Source organism: Chelonia mydas, chromosome 9 (genome assembly GCF_015237465.2).
Source record: "Chelonia mydas isolate rCheMyd1 chromosome 9, rCheMyd1.pri.v2, whole genome shotgun sequence".
Classification (NCBI taxonomy): Eukaryota; Metazoa; Chordata; order Testudines; family Cheloniidae; genus Chelonia; species Chelonia mydas.
The window spans coordinates 34,014,855-34,038,315 of NC_057855.1; the positions used below are offsets into that span (position 1 = coordinate 34,014,855).

General features: G+C 41.7%; 1 protein-coding gene and 1 pseudogene across 1 annotated transcript; both read left to right on the plus strand.

Annotated features, from left to right (window-relative positions):
• Positions 1–463: 463 nt before the first annotated feature.
• LOC102934002 (thiamine transporter 2) lies at positions 464–14,841 on the plus strand. Its single transcript, XM_027817357.3, is given in 6 exon segments — positions 464–529; positions 531–614; positions 1,043–1,859; positions 8,095–8,287; positions 11,510–11,651; positions 14,539–14,841. Coding segments are annotated over 6 exon segments (1,458 nt in total). The 3' UTR covers positions 14,695–14,841.
• Positions 14,842–16,905: 2,064 nt separating this feature from the next.
• On the plus strand, positions 16,906–23,223 carry LOC102946754 (annotated as a pseudogene).
• Positions 23,224–23,461: the final 238 nt, after the last annotated feature.

Sequence of the window (23,461 nt, forward strand, 5' to 3'; positions counted from 1 at the left end):
CATGAAAGTAGGAAAAGTTGGGAGGAGACCATTAATAAATAGACAAACTATGCCCCATTTTGCCCTCAAGTAGGAAATGAAAGTTAAATTCCTCAAGCATTAACTGACTGAGAAAAATTTTCTGTGGTCAATTTGGTTGCCATTCAACACTTGAGAGAATAATGCAACTGAATTCCATAGCTAAAACTCTTACAAGCAGTCTTTTGTAGGCCCTTAAAATCCTGTAAAACAACAACAAATTGAATGGAATTTCTTTCAGTGTGCATTTCAACAAGAGATGTTCACTTACACATTTTTAACAGGAGGAGGCACTCTTGTTTTCAGTGTTCAAGAAATTTTCTTTAGTGTCTGGACCTTTTAAAAATAATTAACTGAATTTTAAAATAGCCTTCAGTTCCAGTGAAGAGCACCTGTCTTCTGTTTAACACACCATTTCCTTCACCATATTTTAGTTGGCCAGGCCATGGCTTGCTGGAAGAAAATACGAAGCAGCAGCTGGATTTATCCTACCCTGGTCCTCTGCATTTATGGGTTTTTTCTCCCTGATGAGGCCATCAGAACCTTTCCTCACCCCTTATCTAACAGGACCAGATAAAAATCTGACCATTGATGAGGTATGGCTATACACTGCTTTCTCATTGTATGGAATAACAAAATACTGAGTATGCTTTATTCTTCAGAAAGAAAGTATCAGACAATCTAATTTACACTCCGACATTTATTACAGAAAGATACATGCATGATATTTCCCCTGTGAAAGATTAGGAGCTCAATCCTCATTTCTGCCCTAAAGGGCCAACTGAGAATTCCCTGACAGAAGGTAATATTCAGGGGGCATGTAGACAGCATATGTTTTAAAACGTTAAGGCAACAAAGATAAAACAAAGATTTTCCTATTAAGCAGTGAACAGGGCAGTATAAGATCTGTGCATCATGCATACTTATATTGCTATATTTTATGCACTGAATTAACAGCAATGAGCATGATGCTTTCTACAAGTTAATTCACAAAAATCACAGGATTCCTTTCTTTCCCTTCCAGGTTACAAACCAGATTTTACCAGTTTGGACATACTCCTATCTGGCGTTGCTGTTTCCTGTTTTCTTGATTACGGACTATATGCGCTATAAACCCATCATTATTCTACAAGGCCTTAGCTTCATTATTACATGGCTGATGCTTTTATTTGTCCAAGGAGTGCTAGCCATGCAGCTGATGGAGTTTTTTTTCGGGATGGTAACAGCCACTGAAGTTGCCTATTATGCCTACATTTACAGCGTTGTCAGTGTTGACCATTATCAGAAAGTGACTAGTTATTGCAGAAGCATCACACTTGCTGCAACCACAGTTGCAGCTGTGTTTGGGCAACTTTTAGTGTCTTTGGCAGAGCTATCCTATTTTTATCTAAACGCCATTAGTTTGGCTTCTCTGTCCTTGGCCCTCCTAGCCTCATTTTTTCTACCAATGCCAAAACATAGTATGTTCTTTCACAAAAATCATATCCCTGAAACTCCCCAAGGAGCAACGGATCAAGACACAATGTCAAAAGCAACCAGCATTAATGAGCAGCCAAGTTGCCAAGAGGACAAAGATGCTGCGAAATCATCCGTCCTTTCCAGGACCTTGCCTGAATGCCAGTCTGACAAGCATCAGTGTCACATGCTTGTGCAGTTATGCAAGGATTTAAAGGAATGCTATTCCACAAAGAAGCTTCTTTACTGGTCCCTCTGGTGGGCTTTAGCCACTGCGGGCTATAACCAGATTGTGAATTACATCCAGGTGTTATGGGACTACAGAGCACCCGCTAAGTATAACAATGTTTATAATGGGGCTGTTGAGGCAGCAGCAACATTTCTGAGTAAGTAAACAACATAGTATTAAAGTTTCAGAGTAGCAGCCGTGTTAGTCTGTATCCACAAAAAGAACAGGAGGGCTTGTGGCACCTGAGAGACTAACCAATTTATTAGAGCATAAGCTTTCGTGGGCTACAGCCCACTTCATCAGATGCATAGAATGAAACAAAGTAAGAAGATATATACACACACACATACAGAGAAGGTGGAAGTTGCCATACAAACTGTAAGAGGCTAATTAATTTCTACCATCTGTGTGTGTGTGTGTGTGTGTGTGTGTGTGTGTGTGTATCTTCTTACTATGTGTTTCATTCTATGCACCCAATGAAGTGGGCTGTAGCTTATGCTCTAATAAATTTGTTTGTCTCTAAGGTGCCACAAGCACTCCTGTTCTTTTTATAGTATTAAAGTATTTCCTCTAGTAAATTCTAAAATACAAACTATACCAGATATATGTTTTAAATCATGTGTGCTCCTATGATGTGGTTTAAGTCCATTTCATGCCTATCAAGCATTCCACAGTAGGGGTAAGCAGGTTGTACATTCAAATTATAATAGTTCATGTGAAGAACGAGAAACCTCAAATTTAACACCATGTGTCAGGGTTCCCTCCCCACTCTGAACTTTGGGGTACAGATGTGGGGACCCGCATGAAAGACCCCCCTAAGCCTATTTTTACCAGCTTAGGTTAAAAACTTTTTTAAGGCACAAGCTTTGCCTTGTCCTTGAACAGTATGCTGCCACCACCAAGTGATTTAGACAAAGAACAGGGAAAGGACCACTTGGAATTCCTATTTCCCCAAAATATTCCCCCAAGCCCTTACACCCCCTTTCCTGGGGAGGCTTGAGAACAAACAAGATGAGTACAAACCAGCCTTGGATTTTTAAGACCCAAAAAACCCAATTAGATTCTTAAAAATCAGAACTTTATTAGAACAACAAAAAAAATAAGAGAACAACTCTGTAAGATCAGAATGGAAGATAATCTTACAGGCAGTCAGATTCAAAACATAGAGAATCCCTCTAGGCAAAATCTTAAGTTACAAAAAGACACAAAAACAGGAATACACATTTCCTTCAGCACAGCGAATTTACAAGCCAAAACAAAGAAAACCTAACACATTTTTTAGCTAGATTACTTACTAACTTTACAGGAGTTGGAGGGCTTGCATCCTTGATCTGTTCCTGGCAAAAGGCATCACACAGACAGACAAAAGCCTTTTTCCCCCCGCCTTCAGATTTGAAAGTATCTTGTCCCTTCATTGGTCATTTTGGGTCAGGTGCCAGCGGGGTTACCTTAGCTTCTTAACCCTTTACAGGTGAAAGGATTTTGCCTCTGGCCAGGAGGGATTTTATAGCACTGTATACAGAAAGGTGGTTACCCTTCCCTTTATATTTATGACACCATGCCATGTATTTCTCGAGGGGGCTAACTCTCAAAGTGTAGTCTTTAGATCGCTAGAGTTTTGTGCAGTACTTGGTGGTCTGTGGAGAGCACACTGATCACATGGACCTTGTGTCCAGCTGCTAAATTCATTCTAAGGAGCTCAAAATGCATTGCTGCCCTGTTATTTTTCCACATGGGCCTTGCTATGTTTGCCACTGAAATGTTATTCGTTCATGAATGGGAAGGGACGCTTCTGTGAGACACTCCCTAAGAAGACATGGATCTCACTGTGAAAAGTTAGAGAAGTCCTTCAATAGAGTATGGTGCACATTTTGAACGTATTGTTGTGTACGTTACTTCTCAATGAGATCCAGGCCAGTGTACTTATTAGAATTAGCTATCAAATGATAGGAAGATCAGTTTAATATCAAAGTTAGTTTTCAGACGTTTAATGCATTCACAGTCAAATTTCAGACTGAAGCATTGGAAGTAATATAGGATGAGGTAGTAGCATCCCATAGTTAAAGTGCACATCTAGGATTTCATTAGCGGTCCATCGCTAGTTAAGCCTTCTCTCACATATAACCCTGTTGCCTCGCTACTCATATGAATAAAGGCTGCAAGATAGAGCCAGTGGTCACCCTTCCTTTATAAACAGGAACATTAAAAAAAACTCTAAGCCCTAATAAGAAATTTCTAAATCCTAATTGGCATGTGTAATGGGGGACTAGAGGAGAATTTTTTCACCAAAAATTTTAAGCGAACTGTACACTCACTATCCTGATGAAGTAGATTATAGCCCATGAAAGCTTATGACCAAATACATTTATTAGTCTCTAAGGTGTCACAAGGTCTCCTCGTTGTTTTCACTATCTTGAGATACCGGAGTTTTAAAAAGGAATTAGGGACCTGGGTCCATTGCTACCCTGCAGCTGGAATAGTTATTTACCCCAGTGCAAAACGAATGCAGAATGCTACCATCCCAATCCAGCGGTGTTTTACACATACTTTGCACTGGGGTAAATGGCTGCAAGGCAAGAGTGAATCACTCCCAAGGTGTTTCCTCAGATAAATTCTCATAACCATTCTGTGTCATATCACATCTCCAAGAGCCCAGCAAGTTCACACATTGAGCACTAGGGTCTTTGGCCCATCATTTTCCAGAAATGATGGTATGTAAGCAATTGTGATACTTTGCCTGATTAGGAATGAGAGAACACTGTTCTCTGTTGGCACACTATAGATTTTTCAAGACCAATGAAAGGTCTGGCTGGCCTAGCAAGTTTCACAAAAGGTCTGTGGGCTTGGTAAATTCATCAGTCAAAGGATTTGCTTCAGGATTCTGACTAAGCTTCTAAAGCCACAAAGGAGTTTGGTAGATTTTAAAAGGACATGATCAAAGCTCAGTGGAATTAGTAAGCTCCCCAGGAAACTCTAAGGGTATGTCTACACTACGAAATTAGGTCAATTTTATAGAGGTCAATTTTTAGAAATCAATTTTATACAGTCAATTGTGTATGTCCCCACTAAGCAAATTAAGTCGGCAGAGTGCGTTCTCACTCCCCTGGCTTGCATCGACTCACGGAGCGGCGCACTGTGGGAAGCTATCCCACGGTTCCCGCAGTCTCCGCTGCCCATTGGAATTCTGGGTTAAGCTCCCAATGCCTGATGGGGCAAAAACATTGTCGCGGGTGGTTTTGGGTACATGTCATCAGTCTCCCCTTCCTCCTTCCCTCCATGAAAGCAACTGCAGACAATCATTTTGTGCCTTTTTTCCTCTTTCTACAACAGACCTGGATCAATTAGATAGGTGGAGGGATGCTCCGTGCCACCGTCCAAACTCTCTGGAGGCTTTCATCTGCTTCCAGTTCCGTCTGGAACTGTTCCTTGGTGCTGGAGACATCAGTTCCTCATTGGATTGTGGACCTAGGCTTGGTCCCTCTGGAAGCGATGCAGTTGATGGGGCTGTTTCCGTTGACTGAACAGTTCTCCGCTGGTGCACTATGTTGGGGTTCAGGCTCCAGCTGAGCCTCTTGTGTAGGGTTATCGGCTGCTGCCGGTGCAGGTTCGGTGGGGCCCTCTGATGTTGGGGTTGCAAGTACTGGATTCAGTGCTGGCAATGGTTCTGGTGCTGGTTGTTCTGCCGGTTCCGGTTCTGAGACTGGCTCTGTCTGGGTCTCTGTGACTGGATCCACTAGTGCTGTTGCAGATGTTGGCATGGGGTCCAGTTCCATCACCTCTGACCGGGTCCAGATAGAAGTTTCCGGAATAGAGCTAGGTGTGACAGCTTGCTTAGCCTGGCTGCGCATGACCATTCCCACCCTCTTGGCTAGCTTCACATGATTGGCCAAGTCTTCCTGCAACAGCATGGGGATGGGATAATCATCATAAACTGTAAAAGTCCACGTTCCTGACCAGCCCTTGTACTCGACCGGCAACTTGGTTGTAGGCAAGTCAAAAGAGTTTGACTTGAAGGGTTGAATCATCACTTGGACCTCTGGGTCGATTAAATTGGGATCCACAAAGGAATAGGGATAGCTGACACTTGTGCTCCAGTGTCCCTCCACGCGATGACCTTCTTCCCACCCACACTCACAGTTTCCCTCCACTCTGAAGGTATCTGGGAGGTATCTGGGCTTGAGGACCTCTGGTGTGATTCTGGTGCAATGAACTGTCATCTGTTGGGGTTCTTGGGGCAGCTGGCTTTTACATGCCCCGGCTCGTTACATTTAAAACATCGCCCAGCTGACGGGTCACTGGGGCTAGGTGGGTTGCTGGAGAACAGTCTGGAGGGACAATAAGGTGTCTGGAGTGTTCCTTGGGGTTGGGGACTTGGGCTGCCCCCGGTAGTAGGGTGCGGTCTGAGGGTGTCCCTTCTGCTATCCGCTCCAACTGCGACTAGAGTTGTTCCTCTCTCCTCCCTCCACCCATTTTGTTCTGGCTTGCCCTGCCTCTCTGGCGGTCTGGGACTGCTCGTATTGATCAGCATAAGCAGCAAGACTTTCTGCTGAGTCCATTTTCTTATCCCACAAACATTGTTTTATATCCTCCTTGGATATATTCAGGAATTGCTCCTGTATCATCAAATCCCGCATTCCTCCAAAGTTAATTACAGCCCATCCGTTGAGCCATTTATTAAACAATCTGTCATCTGGTTTACATAAGCCACATTACTTAGTCCAGGTCTTCTCTCAAGGGCTCTAAATTTTACTCTAAATTTCAGGTGTAACTTGAAATTGTTTTAAAACCAAATCCTTGAATTTATTATAGTCAGAAGCCTCCTCAATAGGCTTCTTATTGAATATGTCCAGAGCTCTTCCAGTCAATTTTGTGACCAATGTGGTCATCTTGTGAGCTTCAGGAATTTGATGGAGTGTGCACAGTCTCTCAAGGTGAGAAAATATTCAGCAATATTACTGGATTCATCATACTGTGGACATAGTCGCTCCCATTTGTGGATTGTTGGGGAAGGATTGTTAGGGTTATTTGGTATATTCTGCTGAGCCTTTGCCTTCTCCATCTCCAGTGCATGCTTCCTCTTTTTTTCCTTCTCCTCCTTTTCTTTTTCCTTTGCCTCCGTTTCTCTCCTGTGGGCAGCCTCTCTTTCTTTTTCTTTGGCTGCTTGTGCATCCATCTCCATATGTCTGAGTTCTACCCGTCTTTCATGTTCCTTTTGTTTTTCCTCAGCCTCAAATCTGGCTAATTCCAGCTTCTGTTGAACAGTGCACTCTGTCATCCTGCCATATCTGTTTTTAACTAACTGTACACCTGAGAGTTAGAAAGGAAAAAAAACCAAACTGGCTTGTAAAATTTTGCTGTGCTGTAACCGGATACTTTTTTTTCTCTGATAGCTGTTCTCAGCCTACAGAAAAATCCTTTTGTTATGCCTGCTGCTCTGTCCCCCAGGCAGAGACACAGAATCTACAGCTGCAATCACCTTTTACAAAACCCTTTAAAATCCTGCTGTGCTTCTGGTTCAAAATGATCCCACCGCTCTGCCACCATGTCAAGGTTCCTTCCCCACTCTGAACTCTAGGGTACGGATGTGGGGACCTGCATGAAAGACCCCCTAAGCTTATTCTTACCAGCTTAGGTTAAAAACTTCCCCAAGGTACAAACTTTGCCTTGTCCTTGAACCGTATGCTGCCACCACCAAGCGTTTTAAACAAAGAACAGGTAAAGAGACTATTTGGAGACGTCTTCCCCCAAAATATCCCCCCAAGCCCTACACTCCCTTTCCTGATGAAGGCTTGATAAGAATCCTCACCACTTGGTACAGGTGAACAAAGACCCAAACCCTTGGATCTTAAGAACAATGAAAAATCAATCAGGTTCTCAAAAGAAGAATTTTAATTAAAGAAAAGGTAAAAGAATCACCTCTGTAAAAACAGGATGGTAAATACCTCACAGGGTAATCAGATTCAAAATGCAGAGAATCCCTCTAGGCAAAACCTTAAGTTACAGAAAGACACAAAAACAGGAATATACATTCCATCCAGCACAGCTTATTTTACCAGCCATTAAACAAAAGGAAATCTAATGCATTTCTAGCTACATTACTTACTAACTTAACAGGAGTTGTAAGTCTGCATTCCTGATCTGTTCCTGGCAAAAGCATCACACAGACAGACAAACCCTTTGTCCCCTCATTGGTCACTTTGGGTCAGGTGCCAGCGAGGTTATCTTAGCTTCTTAACCCTTTACAGGTGAAAGGGTTTTGCCTCTGGCCAGGAGGGATTTTATAGCACTGTATACGGAAAGGTGGTTACCCTTCCCTTTAGATTTATGACAGTTACTATTTACTTTATAGTGTGGCACGTATAAAACGCAACATTCTTATATCGTCTCTCTAGGTTCAGTAACCTCCCTGGCAGTAGGATACGTGAAAATTAACTGGGATCTTTCAGGAGAGCTAGCACTGGGAATCTTCTCTGCACTGAATGCTGGTTCTCTATTTCTCATGCATTTTATTACCAACATCTGGGTATGCTATGCTAGCTATCTAGTTTTCAAGTCATGTTATATGCTCCTCATAACAATAGCAACGTAAGTACAAACCATCATCATGCTGAATTGTTTATGCACAGACTTCTTAAACCAATAAAAAAAGTCACATTAGACATTCCTTCAGTTTAAAAATAATGAAGTTAGCATTAGATTGATTACAGCTCATTAGCTCCTTGAATTAAATCAATATATTCCCCAATTTTCATTTTAAGGGGTTGTTAGAATAGTATGGTGGACTAAGACAAGAAAACAAGGACAACAGCCAACCAGTACAAACATATCCATTTTTCCTCGCACAATTACAAGTACAACACTGCCTTCAGCTGGGTGGAATGTCAATGGTGTTTGAAAGATGTCACCCACAAGTGACCACAGAATGCAGAAAGAATAAGCCATAATGTTTCTACATAACTGGGAATGTTTCAAGGAATTCAGCAATTAGTTATATTATGCCCTCTCTATTTCAGCTGGTTAGGGATATCTGGTGGATATTTATTGCTTTAAGTACATTTGAGATATGATATAGCTATGTCACAGATGGGGTTAAGAGCTACTAAATTAACTTATAGCTATACTTAGGTATATTTACAGCTTGCTGTTAGGTTAATTGGTGCTTTTAAAAAGAACAGACTGATAACAATAAACCCTCAAACCTTTGTTTTTAAGAAAGGGAGAGAGAGTCATTGAATTCAAATGAATTTTGCTTCTGTTACATAGCAGCTATATAGACATCTTCTCAAGGAAAAGCCCATTAATGGATTTCAATTCTTTCCTGATTACTTGAAAGCCATTAGAGGAGTTAAACCTAACACGTTTACAAGAACCCTGGCACCCCATCTTTCTACAATCAAGTAAAATGTACAAAATGAACAGAATTAAATAAAAAATGTGCAAAGAGCAGTATTCCTACATTCCCATATGGTATATATGAAGCATGCATCTGTCTACACAACACACACTTGAGCTAGTGAGAAACTTTCTAATTAAAGATTTTTCATCAGAAGATCCCAATTCATCAAAACTGAAACTGATCGAAACAGGCCCTTTCCCATTAACAATCTCCCAACTAAAAGAAATGTTGAAAAAAGTTTCAAAGTTGTTGAAATGCTCATGTCAGCATCTCCAAAATTAAATGGTTCATTCTGTGGTTCAAAACAACTTTTATTTTGACATTTTAGTTATTTTATACTAAAAAACAAAATATTTAATCAATTGAAACATTTCAAAATCATCAAAACAAAATGTATCAATTGACCCAATCTGAGGTTTTTTTCTTCCCTCCAGATTATCAATTTGTGAAATTTTTCAACATTAACTTTTCATCTCAATTTAGGACAGGAAATTTTTTCAAAATCTCAAAACTTCTCACAGGATAGGAAAACCATTTCACACCCATCTCTCTCTCTCTCACACACACACACGTTTGACACATCTAACTCACTATTCAATCCAGCCTTCTGTTTAGATTGCTTTTTTGTGAATATGGCACAATAGAATTGTGTTTATACAAATATTTGGGGAGGATTTTTTTCATGCAAATACAGCTGTTGATGCATGAATGCGTGCATCCATGTGCACACAAAAGTCAATTTGTACTGAAAGTGCTTTCCGAGCCACCCTTGATTATTAATCCAGCTAGATGGATTAGGTCAGGGCTTAAATTCAGCCAGAGCTGCCTGGAGCAGAGCTTTGGTAAACGTTTTCAACCCCCCTGGAGTTTTCATAGCATGTTGGGGGAGGAGGGGGGAGATTGCATGGGGGCCACCAGGAAAGACTCTGAGGATTTAAGCCCTGTCTTAGGTAGGCTAGTGTATGTGACAGGAAAAAAACGAATGTAAAATCTGCTGAACAGCAAATAAATCCAGCCTATTTCTTTCTCTTCCGCAGTCAAGAAGGAATCCAGCTGTTTTTAAATCTGGAATCTATGAATATGGCCAAACCTAATGCTCATTCTTTGCACAAAATAGACAGGAAACAAATGTCCGAAGATTTCCTAGACCACACAATGCTCCCCTCTGAGAAATTCAACATCCCAATGATTTCTTCAGGCGTTGCTCCTGGTTTTATGAATGTTAGCTCACCCATTGTGTGACTTAACTGACCAATCTCACAGCCCACATTCTCAGTGCTGCAAATTGAGTACTCACCATAATGGTTTCCAAAAAAACCCATAGGCCCAAATATTACTAAACATACACTGAGGTAGTGCCAAAGCCTGCTCCCCAATTTGCTATATGCTGTAGAGACTTACAGAAGGCAACAGTCTTAAATATTATGTGTTCAGCAATAGCAAACAATGAACAAGTTCTCCAACAGAGGTTGGTCTAATAACAGACATTATTGGACCAACCTTCTCTCTCATATCTGGAATCAACACGGCTACAAACACTGCAAACAAAAAATATCCTGACAGGTACATGGACAATTCACAAACAGGAAAATGGGCCAAATCTGACAGATGGTTTGCCATGAAGTTCAATCAGCTCTACCAAAAAAAATGGAAGCCCACAATAAACCTATCAGGAACCTAATAAATATCCTATGTCCAATAAAAAAAACTGACATACTATACAATGTATTGCTAGAATTACAAGCAAACTTTCTGAGTAGAAGACCCAAAAGATACAATTTTACAAAGAAAGGTTTAAAATAAATGAAAAGAAAAAAGTTGAAGGGAGAGAAAAAACTTACAGGAATTCAGCAAAGATAAGAAGTAATCAATGCCACTCTCAAACCACAGACCTTACAAACCAACTGGCAAGAGAAACTCTGTTCTTAAGAGGTTCTATTAGATCCCATAGGGCTCATCTGAACCAAGAATGGAAGGATAATCCAGAAGTTTGATGATAGCCTAGGACCTGGGAGACCCAGGTTTAATTCCCTGCTCTCTCATAGCCGTCCTGTGTAACTCTGAGCAAATCACTTATTTCCTCTGTGCCTCAGGTCTCCATCTACAAAATGGGGATTATAGGCGATACCCTGATCCTAGAGGACAGAAGGTGAAACCTCTCCTCAGAGACTATGGTAATATGGGAGGAGGGGGCATGTAAGGACAGAGATTGATAGTCAACATGTTCAAATACACCTTTCCTTGTCTACACTAGGGTGTTAAAATATGTTAGTAACACATTGTAAAATGACACCTTTTATCCTAGCCTAGACATACCATTCTGTATGTGAATCATCACTCTTTCCCAAGGAAAAGGAAAGGGAATACATTCATATTCCCTGCAGTTTAACTAACCAACCATTTAATTTTAGGTTTCAGATTGCTGTCAATCTAAGCATGGAACGCTACGCTTTAATGTTTGGATTCAACAACTTTGTCGCACTGGTGATTCAGACTATTATAACTGTAGTCGTAGTTGATTCAAGAGGTCTGGGATTGAAGATAGTCACCCAGGTAAATAGTATTATTCACTTCACATTTACTGTTTGGTTAATTCAGTTAGTGTCACATGCATCTTAAACCTGTAAAAGGAATCCTTTGACATCGCAATTTCCAGTTTAAGCAATCATAATCCACTCTTCTTTTGTCCTTTCCCTTGTGTAGACAGCACTGAAGATGTAACTTGGTCACCAGCTTTGAAAGTTGCCACTGTGTTTTTACATAAAACTCATAGGTTAGTCATGGTCCCTTCCCTTCACCCTTAGTAGCCCAGATCCACACTCTAGGATCCCATTAAACTGACCCTTTGATTTTTTTTTTTTTTTTTTTGCAGTATTACCTGACCCCAGACCAATTCATGACTGAGGAGGTAATACTGTTGGGCTGCTGCCAACTTCCTCTCAGTTAATACAACTAAGCTAGCACCCACCCTGATGAGAAATCAACATAATCTCTAGCCACAAGGTGTCATGGCAGTTCAACAGCATAAGAGGTAGCCTGGACCAAGCACAAAACTAAGCACAAGAGGCTCCTGCATTCTAATTCCATCTCTGCCGCAGACCTGCTCTGTAGCTTAAATCAGATAACTCTACCTTTCTGCCTCGAGTTTCCCCATTTGTAAACTGGAGTAGTAATACCTACTTATTACATAGGTGTGTTCACTGTGCTCATTAACCCAGTCCTACTAATGTCAACTGAAATTTTGCCTTTGAGTACAAGGGCAGCAGGATCTAGCCAAAACCTTGGTAAATTATTTTTCCCTCTTTGAAATCATCACCATACTTTCGAGTTGACTGAAGAGATGTAGAAAGGAGCCTTCAGTAACTTGGCAGGAGAAGGTGGTGGTAAGAAGAGGGACAGAATCAGAGTACCAAAGTAGGAAAGTAAAGAACTGGCTAACACGCACACTTTGAGTGGCTGGCAAAGGGGGCAAGACACTTTGAATCTCTGATGGGGGAACCTGTATGATAATTGCTGTACCCTTGAAGCTCACAGCCTCACCACACAGAGTAGGAATACATCCAACAGCACAGAATACTTAGGTATATAGAGTATAAAGCTATTTGAGTTGGTACCCAGCCTCTTACAAAGAATGCCATGGGATCTTTAATGACCACACGTGTCCAGAAACTTGGTTTTATTTCTCGTCAATAGACTTAATCCTCAGCTGGTGTAAATTGCCAGGGCACCACTGAAGTCACTGAAGCTCTGACAATTTACACAAATTGAGCATTTGACCCTAGAGGCAGCAGGTTTAACAAGGTAAGAAATGCTACTCTGGAACTTGCATGCCTGTCAGACTAATGCTTTCATGATGCCAACTGTAGACACGATACGCATTGACAAACATAATGGAAAAGGCTTAAGCAAACAAGTGCTCCCCATATTGTTACCTAAAGTCATCAGATGCTTCAGTAACACAAGAAAGTCCATGGAGAGCTCGCTTTTGAATATGGAAAAGAAAACAAAAACATCTGCTCTGTTAGTTCCAATCTTTACCATGTTCCCAGGTGAATGTAGAGAGTTCCCTCAATGACATCTCAGACACAGCAATTCCACATCACTTTTGCTGGCCCTCTGGGCTCCAAGAATACCAAAAAGGAGTTCAGATACCGTTCAGCAGGGGTATGACTTCTGAGTTTAGATATATTTTTATTATATGGCCTTGAGGTCTCTTGGTTGGTTAGCACAAGCAGGCAGAGTTCCTGGAACGATGACAAGCACGCTGCAGATTCCACCACCACCACCCCTTTTGCTTTCCCACAGCATGGAGCACCCCCTGCTGATCTTCCTCTCAGGGTTACTTCTGCACAGTAGCTCGATAATACTATTTACCTGCCAGGTGGTTTTAGCAGTGAAGCTACATTATTGCCTGACAAAACTGATAGAGGAAGGAATATAATAAACGGGTGGAGGACTCAAACAGGGCATTATGGAACAAAATATTGTCCAAAATGCTAAAGACCCCTTGAGAGTTTCTTTTCACAACCATTGAATGAAAACTTCAACAATATAGAGGCACAAAAGCACGCTTATGATGTGTTACTTTAGAGTCATTTCTGTTGCTTTTAATAAGTTCTCAGAGCTTTATATTTTTCACAGTATTAAAAGCACTCCTCCCTCCCCATTCACTGTGAAAGGCAAAAAAAAAAATTGCTTCCTGATGTATTAAATTTTGATCTACAGTACGTTCAAGGTAATAAGTGCTGTAAGACTCTGTACATCTTGAGATCCTGAAATGAAGATACATCTACAGTACACCTTTGATTGTCTGCATATCATGGGGGAATGAGGAAGCGATCACTTTTGGATAATCAGAGTTATCAGTGTAATTTATAAATGTTTGATGTGTATGATATTTGTTTCAATTAACAGTTTCAGCAACTGAGGTTTGTATGAACAAGGTAGAACTGTATCATTTCCAATAATCCTTATACTATAATAGGATAGAATATCATTGATATCATGCAAACAAACAGATCTTGTGTTCTCCCAATCCTGGACCATATTGATACTAGTCTAGTCTCCAGCATAAACTAGTGACTCTCTGAAGGCTGCTCGCCCTTGGCTGTCCATACCCCCAAGGAGCCATTCCAGTAGCTGGACATTGCCAGAGCCTAAGGAAATATTTGGCCATGCCTCTTTCCCTGACCACACCCTTATGATGCCTGCCAGGAGGAGCAGGGGGTTGGTGTAGGAGCCAGTATGACACCTCTGCATACCAAGGATCCTCTGGTATCTGGCAAGCCATCCAAATGAAGTTTGTGCTTGCAGAAATTTAGCTATGACATGGGTGAACGAATTGGTAGAATCTATATACTTAATAGTTCAGAAAGATGTGGGTATTTCTCCAATATAGTATGTGTGTTTTACCAGTTCTTCTGCATTCATTTTTTTCCAGTTCCTAATTTATGGCAGTTACTTTGCAGTCATAGCTGGGATTTTCCTGATCAGAAGCATTTACACAATTGTCTCAATCAAATGCAAAAGGGAAACACGGAACTTCTCCAACGGACCTCAGAACATTATGGAACAAGGATCAGAAACCAGATTATAACTAGCTATGCAAAGATCTGTGGCTTTAATGACTTCTCAAAAATGCCCCTGCTTGCAAAACTCTCACTGAAGTCGATGAGAGATTGCAGTAAGGGGAGCAGCACTTCGTCCTTCATGTATGCCCCTGCTAAATCACAACAAACTTACTCCAACCAAAAGAATTGGCTGATATAATTGAACACCAGATCTTCAGCTGGTGTAAATCAATATTGTGCCACTGATCTGAACTGACCTACCCGAACGTTATACCTTTCTGAGGGACTGGCCCATCATCCTGATATTTTGCCAAAAAAAGGAAGAATCTGGTTTGATTGGATTCTGATTTATTTACACAACAGCATAACAATCTCAATCTATGTGTTATGCAGAAATACCATGGTTCTTTTTCCCTCCCTCACACAAGCTTTTGAAAAAATTGTAAATGGGCTGCTTTCCATTCCAAAGGGCTATTCCATTTGGCAATTCAGCTTTGCTGCTCCAAGTGGGATGAGGGTTTTGCTCATACCTTCATTCAGGGTAGATCCTTGTAGCCTCCTACCTATGTATATCCCTGTAGGAGTGGGGTTTTATATTTGCATTTCAGGTTTAATAATGTAGTAATGTATGACTTACTTTCATCCTGCCAGCCACCCATTTTGAATAGCAGAAAGGAATGACTCTCTGGAGGATTGGTAGAAATGCATCTGACTGACTGCCAGTGTCTGTACTGTTGTTAAGGCAGGGACAGACCAGAACAATCCTTATGACAGATTATGGTCACCCTTTTGTTTTAGGATAAGTTATAACATCTACTATGGTTTCCTATACATATTATAAATTAGGCACTCTAGTTAAATATACATTTCTTTGTTTTAAGGTTTAGTAAGTAAGAGACAGGATCTTGTATTGTGTCTATGTTAATGAGAATAGAGGAATGTTGAAGGTCCGGGCCACAATGTGAACTGTTTTGATTACAAGATTTAGTAAGGTTTAATTTACAATGCCTTTCTTGCTCAACATAAAAACTGCTGTATACCTTTGAAGGTCTCTGTAAAAGACTGTTTGTGTGAATGAGGAATGCATGCATCAGGAAAAGATAAGGTGTGAAGGCCATTGTTAAAGTCAGATGGTCAAGAGAGGAAGAGTGAAGAAACTTAAGGACATTAGAGAGAACCATCAACGCACATCCATAATGAAGGAAGGGCAGATGACGACCCTGAGGTGGAGGCTGGCAACCCTAAAGACAAGACAACCGATTAAACTGAAACCAGGACAGGATGACCCTCTTGGAGGTGTTTTGGAATGCTAACATCAAAAGATAACACCAATTACAACCGGTTAAAAACTGACACAGCAAAATCCATGGACTTCGACAGAGAAAAACAGGGTGCTTGGCCATGGGACTTTGGGTTCATCTTGCCACAACTCCAGAAGCATTGGATCGCAACTGACAGAGCCCAGCTCCCCTCTGCGACCAATCTGGCTGACTACTAGATTGATCCAGACTCTGGACTGGTGACTATAATCATCAACTGGCTGGAGGGAGGGAGGAAGGGAGAGAGAGAGAGGGAGAGAGAGAAAAGTATATGCTAACTGCTGTAATCTCAATAAATGCGGTGTATTGCCTTCTTCTCTGAAAAAGATCCCATGTGCTTCTTATAAGCGTAACACCCCATCCTATGCCTGTAGAAGAATTACTGCCTCTACACCCCTATAACTTTCCTTCTCAGTTTTGTATCTGTAATGCTGTTTCCTCCCCTCTACCTTTAAGATCACTCTTGAAAATTGGGCCTTTCATTCATGATGATTGTAGAAGCCAGGTTCCCTAGAACAACTGTGGTGGTTAATTGTAAAAACAGCCAAGTCATCGTGACTTGCATTTGAAAGAAGTTGCTTGAACTTCATGGTGAATCCATGGCAAACTTGGGCTGGAAGAAGAGGAAGAAAATTTAAGAATCAAGGCAAAAGATAAACAGAGAACCCCACTCATTTGCTTGCACCTAGATGCATAGAGTTAATTTAAATTAAGGGCGTGTGTTTCACCATATCTCTAAATTCAAAGAGATTGTCCAGTAATCAGTATGACCAGGATAGGTGAAGTGTGGGGAAATTTAGTTGGTGCAATACAGGAAAATTCCAAACTAAATGGGTGAGTCAGGAAGATGCATCAAATAAAAATAAACACTGCAGGTATGTTCTTTAAGTACCAGATCACAAGGTCCACTGATCTCAGATGAGGATTTTCCTGAGTAAGGACCTCAGAATTTATAAAAGACTTGAAGCCCTACAATTCAGTCAAGCACTGAGAGAAATTCATATCCTGAATGACAAGAGAGAGATTCAGAAAGCACAAATCCACTTGGAGGATGGCCAGCCTCACGTAAATTATATCAATTTTTTTTTCTGTAACAAAGTTTTGTTGCAGTTTCCAACTATTTCTCAAAGCCAGACTGTAATAAAAGAAAATTATAAATACTTCAAATTCACAGAGTAGTGCTTCACTCAAAGCAACTTATCTAGTTCTCCCAATGGCCACGTGAAGCACATGGGGTAAGTATTATCCTCTTTCTCCCCAAATGTTGGAATAGACAAAGATGAAGGAAAAATGTGGACAAATTCGAAAACATCCAGAGGAGAGCAACAAAAATAAGTAATGGTCTAGAAAACATGACCTGCAAGGAAAGATTGAAAATACTGGGTTTGTTTAGACTGTAGAAGAAAAGACTGAGGTGGGATGTGATAACAGTTTTCAAGTATGTAAAAGGTTGTTACAAAGAGAAGGGTGAAAAATTGTTCTTGTTAATCACTGAGGATAGGACAAGAAGCAATGGGCTTAAATTGCAGCAAGAGAGATTTACATTGGACATTAGGAAAAACTTCCATCGGGGTGGTTAAACACGGGAACACATTGCCTAGGGATGCTATGGAATCTCTGTCATTGGAGGTTAAGAACTTGTTAGACAAACACTTATCAGGGAAGGTCTAGTCATTACATAGTCCTGCCTTGGGTTCAAGGGACGATGACTTATTGAAATCACTTCCAGTCCTACGCTTCCGTGATTCTATGAAGCCATTTGTTCAAGGGAGGAAGAGTCAAGATTAATCACAACCTCCTGACTCCCAATTAGGTGCCCATTTCCCTAGGCTACACAGTTTACTATTTAATGTCTTTTATTGTCTGTATGTTTCTCTGCTGTAAATTCTCTGTTCATAAACATGTCTTTATAAGAATATTGAAAGTGACCGCTGCATTGGGTTATTTTGGAATAGTGCTCTATCTGATCCACAGTCACGCCTCATTATTGAGAAATGAAAAAAGTGCTCAGTGCATGGGACTCTCCCTTATTCCTACTCTAAGAAACTGGAACTGAACAATTTCAGACCACAAATTGCCAACTCATGATTTTTTCCTGAGTCATGGGACTTCAGATGGGACCGGAGCTCATTTCACAACAACACAGCTCTGGTCCCTGCACAAAGTTCATATATTCTCAGGCCAGAAGGGACTATTGTGATCAGTTAGTCTGACCTCCTGTGTAACAAGCCATAGAACTTCCCATAAAATAATTCCTAGAGCACATCTTTTAGAAAAGAGAAGAAAAAACATCCAGTCTTGATTTAAAAATTGCCAGTGATGGAGAATTCAACAACTACCCTTAGTAAATTGTTCCAGTGGTCAATTACCTTCACTGTTAAAAATTCCCGTTCCTAGTCTGAATTTGTCTAGCTTCAGCTTCCTGCCCTTGGATCATGTTTTATCTATCTATTCTACCCATTTAATTAATAATTAATTCATAGAATCATAGAATATCAGGGTTGGAAGGGACCTCAGGAGGTCATCTAGTCCAACCCCCTGCTCAAAGCAGGACCAATCCCCAATTAAATCATCCCAGTCAGGGCTTTGTCAAGCCTAACCTTAAAAATATCTAAGGAAGAAGATTCCACCACCTCCCTAGGTGACGCATTCCAGTGTTTCACCACCCTCCTAGTGAAAAAGTTTTTCCTAATATCCAACCTAAACCTCCCCCACTGCAACTTGAGACCATTACTCCTCATTCTATCATCAGCTACCACTGAGAACAGTCTAGATCCATCCTCTTTGGATCCCCCTTTCAAGTAGTTGAAAGCAGCTATCAGATCCCCCCTCATTCTTCTCTTCCACAGACTAAACAATCCCAGTTCCCTCAGCCTCTCCTCATAAGTCATGTGTTCCAGTCCCCTAATCATTTTTGTAGCCCTCCGCTGGACTCTTTCCAATTTTTCCACATCCTTCTTGTAGCGTGGGGCCCAAAACTGGACACAGTACTCCAGATGAGGCCTCACCAATGTCGGATAGAGGGGAACGATCACGTCCCTCGATCTGCTGGCAATGCCCCTACATATACATCCCAAAATGCCATTGGCCTTCTTGGCAACAAGGGCACACTGTTGACTCATACCCAGCTTCTCGTCCACTGTAACTCCTAGGTCCTTTTCTGCAGAACTGCTGCCGAGCGATTCGGTCCCTAGTCTGTAGCGGTGCATGGGATTCTTCCGTCCTAAGTGCAGGACTCTGCACTTGTCCTTGCTGAACCTCATCAGATTTCTTTTGGCCCAATCCTCTAATTTATCTAGGGCTCTCTGTATTCTATCCCTACCCTCCAGCGTATCTACCTCTCCTCCCAGTGTAGTGTCATCTGCAAACTTGCTGAGGGTGCAATCCACACCATCCTCCAGATCATTTATGAAGATATTGAACTAAACCGGCCCGAGGACCGACCCTTGGGGCACTCCACTTGATACTGGTTGCCAACTAGACATGGAGCCATTGATCACTACCCGTTGAGCCCGACAATCTAGCCAACTTTCTATCCACCTTACAGTCCATTCATCCAGCCCATACTTCTTTAACTTGCTGGCAAGAATACTGTGGGAGACAGTGTCAAAAGCTTTGCTAAAGTCAAGGAACAACATGTCCACCGCTTTCCCCTCATCCACAGAGCCAGTTATCTCGTCATAGAAGGCAATTAGATTAGTCAGGCATGACTTGCCCTTGGTGAATCCATGCTGACTGTTCCTGATCACTTTCCTCTCCTCTAAGTGCTTCAGAATTGATTCCTTGAGGACCTGCTCCATGATTTTTCCAGGGACTGAAGTGAGGCTGACTGGCCTGTAGTTCCCGGGATCCTCCTTCTTCCCTTTTTTAAAGATGGGCACTACATTAGCCTTTTTCCAGTTGTCCGGGACTTCCCCGGATTGCCATGAGTTTTCAAAGATAATGGCCAATGGCTCTGCAATCACATCCGCCAACTCCTTTAGCACTCTCGGATGCAGCGCATCCGGCCCCATGGACTTGTGCTCGTCCAGCTTTTCTAAATAGTCCCAAACCACTTCTTTCTCCACAGAGGGCTGGTCACCTCCTCCCCATGCTGTGCTGCCCAACACAGTAGTCTGGGAGCTGACTTTGTTCGTGAAGATAGAGGCAAAAAAAGCATTGAGTACATTAGCTTTTTCCACATCCTCTGTCACTAGGTTGCCTCCCTCATTCAGTAAGGGGCCCACACTTTCCTTGACTTTCTTTCTTGTTGCTAACATACCTGAAGAAACCCTTCTTGTTACTCTTAACGTCTCTTGCTAGCTGCAACTCCAGGTGTGATTTGGCCTTCCTGATTACACTCCTGCATCCCCGAGCAATATTTTTATACTCTTCCCTGGTCATTTGTCCAATCTTCCACTTCTTGTAAGCTTCTTTTTTGTAATTAAGATCAGCAAGGATTTCACTGTTAAGCCAAGCTGGTCGCCTGCCATATTTACTATTCTTTCTACACATCAGGATGGTTTGTCCCTGTAACCTCAATAAGGATTCTTTAAAATACAGCCAGCTCTCCTGGACTCCTTTCCCCCTCATGTTATTCTCCCAGGGGATCCTGCCCATCAGTTCCCTGAGGGAGTCAAAGTCTGCTTTTCTGAAGTCCAGGGTCCATATTCTGCTGTTCTCCTTTCTTCCCTGTGTCAGGATCCTGAATTCAACCATCTCACGGTCACTGCCTCCCAGGTTCCCATCCACTTTTGCTTCCCCTACTAATTCTTCCCGGTTTGTGAGCAGCAGGTCAAGAAGAGCTCTGCCCCTAGTTGGTTCCTCCGGCACTTGCACCAGGAAATTGTCCCCTGCCCTTTCCAAAAACTTCCTGGATTGTCTGTGCACCGCTGTATTGCTCTCCCAGCAGATATCAGGGTGATTGAAGTCTCCCATGAGAACCAGGGCCTGCGATCTAGTAAATTCCGTGAGTTGCCAGAAGAAAGCCTCATCCACCTCATCCCATTATTACCCATTATTAAATATTTGTTCCCCATATAGATATTTACAGACTAATCAAGTCACCCCTTAAATCTTCTCTTTGTTACACTAAATAGATTGAGCCCCTTGAGTTTATCAACGTAGGACATGTTTTCTAATCCTTTAATCATTCTCATGGCTCTTCTCTGAACCCATTCCAATTTATCAACATCATTCTTGAATTGTGGACACCAGACTGGATAGAGTATTCCAACAGCGGTCGCAGCAGTGCCAAGTACAGAGGTAAAATAACCAGTCTGTTACTACTCGAGATTCCCCTGTTTATGCATCCAAGGACTACGTTAGCCCTTCTGGCCACAGCATCATATTGGGAACTCACATTCAGCTGATTATCCACCACGACCTCCAATACAACAGAGGACCAGTTGGAGGCAGGAGGGTTGCAGAAAACAGGCTTGTGTCTGTATGATGCACGTACCACTGCATGCCTAGTCTGAGCAGTGGAACAGGGTGTTGATTAACTCCCTCACTTCACGGGAATCTGCCTCAGAGATCTCCATGAAACTCTCATGGAGATACTGGGCAATCCACTGCTGCAGGTTATTTGGCAGAGCTACTTTGTTTCTTGCCCCATTAAGGGTAACTTTCCCTTTCACTCTGTTGTCACTGGGGGGCAACCATTGCTGCATACAGGCGAGCCGCATAAGGGCCAGGGCAGAAGCCGCTGTCTTGGAGAAGACCCTCCCTTGATTCCCTGCTCACCCTCAGCAGCAAGATACCGTCCATAATGAACACAGCCTGTGGAAAGTGTGGAGACAGGAATGATTATAAGCCCTCCCCCGCCCCCAGTGCCGGCTCTCCTCAAGACCCACATGCCAGTGTACAGTATGGTCCTGGAACACCGATTTACCCTGCCCCTGCAGTTACTCACCATTTTGGGGGTCTTGTGGCTCATGTGTACTTGCCTGGGGTCAGTTAGTGACAGGTATGTGAATAGTGGCTCTGTTTTAAATCACTGAATCAGTGGTCTCTGTGTTACAAACAATACTGCTTCTGTAAAATGTTGCACTGCTCTGGATACTGTTGCAAGTGCCGCAAGTGTGAACATGTTATTGTGTAGGCAGCTGACAGCGTGAACACGCAACAGTGCGCTCTGAGCAGCACTGTAACTGCCAACGCTGTAACTCTGCCAGTGTAGACATGCAAAGATCCCTGAGACATGTGCTTTAAGTCCCATTGAAATCAATATACTAAACCACTGTCCTGAACAAGAAAAGACTTTAAGTATGTTTTTAAGCGCTGTCCTGAACAGGGGCCTATACTTTTTTCTTATAAATACAATTTTAAGGTAGACCATAAAAGATTTGTCCAGTTATAACTTGCTGATTCATTGCTTTCATAATTGCTATGTATCAATTGCCATTTCCCATGCAGTTAGAGAAGAGCTGATTGATTTTCAGGAAGATAATTGTTTCCCTTTATTTTTCATTCAGATTAAAGGAATTAAAACAAAAAACAAAAACCCACAGTGATAAGAAGCCTACAGATTATTACATTTTAAGCAACATTTTTCTTACATAGTGAACAATGCAGTATAAGATCTGTGCTTCAAAGCTTGTCATATTTGCGTATATTTCATGCACTGCCATTAATTCAATTACTATGATTCTTATTCTACAAGTTCATTCACACAGTCACAGGATTCCTTCCTTTCCAGGTTACAAACCAGGTTTTTCCAGTTTGGACATACTCCTATCTCGTGCTGCTGTTTCCCATTTTCTTGATTACGGGCTACGTATAAGACCATCATTAATCTTAGCAGAGTTAAAGTTATTACATGGCTAACACATTTGTCCAAGGAGTGCTAGCCACGCAACTGATGTTTTTTTATGGGATGGTAACAGCCACTGAAGTTGTCTATTATGCCCTACATTTACAGCGTTGTCAGTACTGACACAACAGAAAGTGACTAGTTATTGCAGAAGCATCATGCTAGTTGAAACCACAGTTGCAGGGTTGCTGGGACAATTTTTAGTCTTCTTGGCAGATTTATCCTATTTTTGTCTGAATGACATAAGTTTGGCTTCTCTATCCTTGGCCTCATTTTTTCTACCAATGTCCCCCAAAAGAATGTTCTTCCAAAGAAAAGATGTCCCAGAAACTCCCCAGGAGGAACAACAGGTAAAAGATACATCAACTGCACCCAGCATTAATGAGCAGCCAAATTGCCAAGAGGAGAAAGAAATCATCAATTATCTTCAGGAGACTATCTGAATGCTGGTCTGACAAAACTAAGCACCAAAATCACATACTGAGAGTGCAAGGATTTAAAGGAATGCTACTACATAACAAAGCTTCTTTATTGGTCCCTACGGTGGGCTTTAGCCACTGCAGACTAGAATTGGGTTGGGATACTGAATTCACAAGGACCCTGCCATAGCTCTTCAGTATGTAATGGAGCATTTGAAGCAACAAAGCAACTTTTTTGGGTAACCAACCAATATAGCAAATT